This window comes from Hordeum vulgare, chromosome 2H (assembly GCF_904849725.1).
Source record: "Hordeum vulgare subsp. vulgare chromosome 2H, MorexV3_pseudomolecules_assembly, whole genome shotgun sequence".
Taxonomy (NCBI): Eukaryota; Viridiplantae; Streptophyta; class Magnoliopsida; order Poales; family Poaceae; genus Hordeum; species Hordeum vulgare.
In genome coordinates this window covers 22,772,766-22,779,008 of record NC_058519.1, presented here as the reverse complement: position 1 = coordinate 22,779,008, position 6,243 = coordinate 22,772,766, and the positions used below count along the sequence as shown (strand labels likewise).

General features: G+C 45.6%; 1 protein-coding gene across 1 annotated transcript; it reads right to left on the bottom strand.

The window, feature by feature from the left end:
* Positions 1-2,560: 2,560 nt before the first annotated feature.
* Positions 2,561-4,504, bottom strand: LOC123429300 (probable cystathionine gamma-synthase 2). Its single transcript, XM_045113357.1, has 5 exons — positions 3,759-4,504; positions 3,449-3,652; positions 3,249-3,335; positions 2,831-3,153; positions 2,561-2,710 (listed from the first exon to the last, which is right to left on the bottom strand). The coding sequence occupies exons 1-5, from the start codon at positions 4,401-4,403 to the stop codon at positions 2,587-2,589; spliced, it is 1,383 nt and encodes a 460-aa protein (XP_044969292.1). The 5' UTR covers positions 4,404-4,504; the 3' UTR covers positions 2,561-2,586.
* Between the last annotated feature and the right edge of the window lie 1,739 nt (positions 4,505-6,243).

Here is a 6,243-nt window from a genome sequence, read left to right as displayed (position 1 = left end):
AGATGATCTTCAATAGGGTCCAAGAGTCACCCATCAAACTCGGTGACACTATAAAGACAGGAATATATATGCATCAAGCGTGCATGAACCATGAGGCTTAACCGCCCTATGCGGAGTCACACTACGCGCTTTGAGAAGTTCTTTTCCAATATTTTGTGCAATCAGATTTACCGAGTCAATATCTCAAGATGGAAATATTGTTCAAACATGCATGATGCATAATGATTGATCTCTGCTATGCAGTTAATCAAGTTGTTTATCCTGCAGAATTTTATAAGTTACTCATACCGGCTTGTTGTGTTTGTAAAATTTTCTTTTCGGAATTGGTGTCCAAGTGAATATTTTCCAAATGATTGGCAAGTTATATGCATACACTGACGTGTCTACACGTCAAGAGCTAAATGTAGATTGTATAGGTATTGCGATCCAAGGGCGATTCTCGGCGCTTACCGATCATTGGTGGTGATTGGGAAGATGTGTGCCGTGGGACGGGCTAATTTGTGGCTACTTTGATAGCTGCATTGCATCAGTTGCCAGACAAGATGATCCCCGAGAATGATAAATTTATGGGAGCCGTATTGTGGATTGGATCTATGGGTTGATGTTTCCTAAGAATTTTTCGATAGCTAGATACAACATTAGTGGATGATCCTCTCTAGTTTAACCGGAAGACTTCATCGCGAGCTAAGTGGCCACATGCACCGTGGCTGATTGAAGATATTAATTCCCTATAACATATCGAAATTTTCGCCTCTAACTTGATTATCTTGGCGGCCAGCATACCTAAAGCAAAACAAGTCACCCAATTGTGTTGACACTTGTCAGTTAAGGACGACGCCAAAGCTACTAATACGTCTGAAGCACATAAGACACTACAAGTTTCGATGTCACCTTGTTCACCATCGAGTATGCCAATCTGTCACCTTCTTGAAGTTCTTCATGGATGCCGGCCATACACCTCCATAAGACCACGACGTTAAAGCGAAACCCCACTGAACAGTGGACCTGCATTTGTAGCATGCGAAGCTCCATCGGGCGCTAGGCTTCCATGTGCAGTATTGCATGAGATGCATGAATGTTGTCAAGCACTCAAGCTGCTGTTGTGCAAGCGTGGATGCAGCCCAAGAGCGGAGGTTGGTACCGGAGCAGACATGCATGCTCGCGCACTAATTCCATCGGAAGACTTCAGTACTACTTTAAGCTGGTCAAGCTGGTGCACTAGTGCAGCCTGCAAGTGGCAAGTGAGATCGATTGCCGGGTGTTTGGTTGGGCTTCTAGCCAGCTTCCGGCTTTTGGCTTTTAAGCCAAAAGCTCCTATTTAGCGGCTTCCGGCTGCAGCTGTGGCTTTCATCCTTGTCACAGCCGCAATCGAAAGCCACAGTTGCAGCCGGAAGCCTCTAAATAGGAGCTTTTGGCTTTGAAGCCGGAGGCCGGAAGCTGGCTGGAATCCCAACCAAACACCCCATGACTCCAATTCCATCTTCGGAAGACTTCTGCTTCATATAAGTGCACCCATTGTTCATAGTTTGCTCATAAGTAGCATTCGACCCTACCAAAATACAGGGGCCTAGATTAAAATAGTTAGTAAATCAACAAGTGACCAGCTACACGTTTATTTGTCACCAGCATAACACCCTTTGTGTTACCCTGAAAAGAACAATATATAAGCGTTTTATAAAGAGGCGGCGGACGACCTGGTCCAGCAGTTAGAGAACTTAGAGCATCGATGTCCGGTCGAGAAAAAGGATGTCATGGGTCCGACGACTATGGATAGTTAGTTCATGAACTACGTTGACCCTCGGGGGCATTCTCGATCAAGAGGAATGAATCACTAGATCTTTACGTGGTGCTCACTATAAGTGTGTAGATGCGGGATTCTATAAACTATGGATGCGCTTGGTTGAAAATGATTGCTTGGACTTTATTCGACCAATATAATTATAGTTTAGCCATATGATTTAAACATTTTGGGGAAATATGGCCTGCTCATCAAGATTTATATGTTGATCGGCAACTGCTATTGGTCTACATATATTAGTTGTGATTTGAGTATCTGTTAGTGAAACAATTCTAGCTACGCTTAGGTGCGGTTTTTTATTTGCACTAGTGTATCATGTATTTCTATGAAAATAGGTAAAATCATCTATGAGAAAACACATCACCCCGTGGATAGCTTATATATGTAGAACTGCGCCTCTGGTGGGCATCTTCAGTGATCCGCCTGTGATGGTCCTCTTCACCAACGGTTTTCCTATCGTCTTGTGCTGACTCGAGCTAACTGACTAGTATGCACAAGCGGTTCAGAAAACTGTGGCAAACTAGGTTTTTGACTCGTATGTTAGTTATGCCATGACTGTGCTAGTGATACAGAATGTAACATGTCTTGTATATTCATCTCCTTCCAATTATATATGGTTCTAGGCCTGAAGCAAATTGGAGCTTCTTCCTTCAAGAAATAACAAAATCCTACCAATTCCATCTCCATTGAAATTTAGCAAAAATTAACTACCTATCATATGTACAAAAGGGTTTTGACATAGCTAATTTGGTCAAGATCCTTGTTACTATTGATGATCAGGAAGTGTCCTAAATCTTCTCCAGGGCTTGGATAATGTCATCCCTAAGATCCTCAAACTTCTCAATCCCGAAGCTAAACCGCACCAAGTTGTCTTTGATCCCATTCTTGGATTTCTCCTCCTCACTCTGACCCCTGATGAAAACAAAGATCCATGCCATATAAGTCAAAAAATTCAACCATACATGCTGCATGCATCTTCATATAAGTTTGTAGTGAGATGCAAATGTAAACTAATCCAAAAAAACAACGCACCAGAAGGACATGACCGCCGGCTGCTGCACGAGGCTCTCACACCCACCGAGCGACGTCGCGATGAAAGGTATCTCCAGCGCGTCGATGAACCTCATGACACCATGCAGGTCCGAGGCTACCTCGAAGCTAATGACACCGCCGAAACCAGTCATCTGGCTCTTGGCAATGTCGTGCCACGGGCTGCTCAGGAGACCAGGGTAGTACACTCGCTCGATCTTGGGATGGTTCTCGAGCAGGCGCGCCATGCGCAATGAAGTGCGGTTTTGCGTCTCCACGCGTAGGGCCATTGTCTTGAGGCCGCGTATGATCATGTAGGCTGCGTCCTGTAGTAATTAAGTTGCAGTGTGAGTGGTTAGTTTTAATGCAGAAGTTAACATCTAGTTTTTCTTGAATAAGAATGAGCACATGTAGTACATACCGGACTAATGGCGCCGCCGAGGTCGTGATGCCACGCACGTATTCTAGAGATGAGCGCCTGAGATCCACTAATGCATCCTGCGATGACCTGAAATGGAATGACACGATGAGATCTTGGAAACAAAAACCACCACATTTATTTTGAAACGGAGGGAGTAGCAAAATGGCGGTGCAATTATGTGAGCAAAGATGTGTACTCACATCGTGATGGCCGGCGATGTACTTTGTGGCGGAGTGCACGACAATGTCAGCCCCGAGGGTGAGTGGCTTCTGATTGATGGGCGAGGCGAGGGTGCTGTCGATGCACACCAGAGCCCCTTTGCGGTGACACAGCTCCGCGACGAGCTTAATGTCGATGCACTTCAGGTGGGGGTTCGTCGGACAGTCGGTGTAGAAGAGTGTAACCTGTACAATCAGAGTTAAGCATCACCGAGTGAAAAACAGCCAACATAGATGCATAGATACCCTGATCAATTTATGATGAGTACATATGTTATGGAAATTAACGTACCTCGCCCTGGTCAAGAACGGCCTTGAGCATGTCCATGTCGTTCAGCTCGACGAATGTCACCTTGATGCCCATCTTGGAGAGCTTGTCGCGGATGAAGGCGCGCGCCTCGCTGTAGCACTCTGTGGTGGTCACCACGTGGCCGGCGCCAGGCTGCACGAGCGCGAGCAGCGTGGCGACGATGGCGTTCATGCCGGATGACGTGACCAGCGTCGACTCGGCCCTCTCGAGCGCGCTGATCTTGTCCTCCAGGACCTTCACGGTGGGATTGCCGTAGCGACCGTACTCGAAGCTGTGGCGCCGGCCTTCCTTGAACGCGATCAGGTCGTCTGAGTTCTTGAACCAGTGCGTCGTGCCACTCACGATCGGCGTCGCGATCGAGTCTGTGTCCATGGAGCCGTTCTTCCCCATCTTCTCCCCGGCATGGACTGCCAGGGTCTCATCAAAGAGAGTAGAATCTCGCTTCGGAGCCGTGGCGGCAGCGACGACACCGGCAGGGTGCTCTGGCTCTGCACCGGGAAGGGTGGCACCACGGAGCGCCTCCGGGCTGAAAGCAGTGACGCGCTTTGAAGAACGGCGAGCGCGGAGCAGGCGGCGCTGCTCGGTGGAAGAACCATTGTTGGCGATAGGAGACGATGACCGCGCCATGAATTACTAGTGGGATCGAGGAAGAGTAGTGAAAACAGGTGGAATCGAAGAGGTTCGCTAAGCTGAGATGAGAACAATGAACAAGCTATGCAGAGCTGCTCGTTTGTGCTCTTCCTATCTGTATACAACGGTGGTAATTTATACTGGCCGATCGATCAGTCTGGCTCTGTGCGCGTCTATCCATATCTAACTGTCTGCCCACATATAATATCGACCCACTACCACATGCCACATGTGGTATCCATGCTCGGTCTCTCAAGCGTGTAATTAAGCCGCGTGGTAATTAAAATGTACTAGTGGATCCATGATTATAAGCTACTACTGAATAAGGCATGTGATTAGTTAACTGCAACGTGCCAGTGGGATTAAGATATACTGACCTGGGCCAGGACTAATCTAAGCGAAGTCTTAGGTCAAACCTGCGTGTTTACATCTACAACGCCGTACTGTGATACTATAGATGGTACGCGCTGGAGAAGACCTCATTAAACAAAGCTCCGGGTTTGCTTGCAAAAAACAAAACCTCGTCAGGTAGGATCGTCTACAAGGAAGGAAGAAACAGCGGCGCATCAAATGGAAACCTAGGCATGCAATCACTTGTATAGAAAACGGTTTTGGAGGTGGTTTCGGGATACAACCCTTAGGCAGTTTCTTACATAATATCTAACCAAAGTTGCACTTCTGCACCTGGTATAACTCTAATTTCAGTTCGTTAGAATGGGTCGGATGAAATGGAAAACTAAGCATGCATACTCAGCTGATATTTGTGTGAGGCACCCTTGCATACAATATTATTATGTTGCGGAAGAAATTAAAGGGTTTTTCCGTCAATTCTCACGACCAAACCGCGACAAAGTGGGTCTTACAAGGAAGGAATGGCAAATCAACAGGAACAAGTGAAACTTTGCTATGACTATTAATGACCTTGTAACCCTAAACAATTTCTCGAAAGCAAGCTAAAATTTAAGCTATTATTGTTCATTCCAAAATACTTTTGATGACGGTGCCCAGCCATGGTTCTTCATGAACGAGTAAGTAACCACTCTTGATTATCTTCACTCCATCAAGGATTGTTCAACATTGGATATTAATTATGCAACAACACTCATGAATCAATCAATATGACCGCCATCTTTGGTCTCTCACCAACCCCGCCCCCCCTTCCAAATAGCTCAGTCGACACCACGTCGTCGCCCACATACAAATACTCAAAACTACTTGTACCGTAAATGAAGAGGCAGAGTCACCGACTGTAAGGATGTTTTTTGTATACTAAAACAATTACTTATCATCTACTCATCCTCCTCCTAAAGGCATGAGATTACTTAACAGCAACATGGGAGTGGGATTAAGAAATACTGACCTGGGCCAAGACGAATCTAAGAAAAGTCATACGCCAAAACAGCGTGTTTACATCTACAATGCCGTACTGTCATCGATGATACACTCGGGAGAAGACCTCATTAAACAAAGTTGGGTTTGTTTGGGCTTTTGTGGATACTGCCTCCCTTCTTGTTTATATGGCTTATATAAAAAACTGCTTGTATGTTTTCCAAATCTCAATTTATTGCTCTCTATCACATGTTTAGATTTTGGGGTGCATTAATCATTGCATGCAAAGATTAAGAGAAAACTAACCAATGCAGTTAATTTTTTCAGTCATTTAGGCTACGACATGCATACATTGCAACTAATGCACTAGTAACCATAATTTTTTAGAAAAACAAGCACATTAATTGAGTACTTTTGCAAACTAATTTATGCCAGCCACTACACCAAAACACTGCATCATTGACAGACAGGTTGGTCGGAAAAACTGCGTGGGGAACGAGCTAGGAAT

Excerpts from the sequence above, each read along its gene's own strand:
- LOC123429300 (XM_045113357.1), bottom strand. The coding sequence starts at position 4,403 with ATGGCGCGGTCATCGTCTCCTATCGCCAACAATGGTTCTTCCACCGAG. Across the intron at positions 3,336-3,448 it reads ACATCGCCGGCCATCACGAT|GTCATCGCAGGATGCATTAG; the intron begins GTGAGTACACAT and ends ATTCCATTTCAG. Across the intron at positions 3,154-3,248 it reads TCGGCGGCGCCATTAGTCCG|GACGCAGCCTACATGATCAT; the intron begins GTATGTACTACA and ends TAATTACTACAG.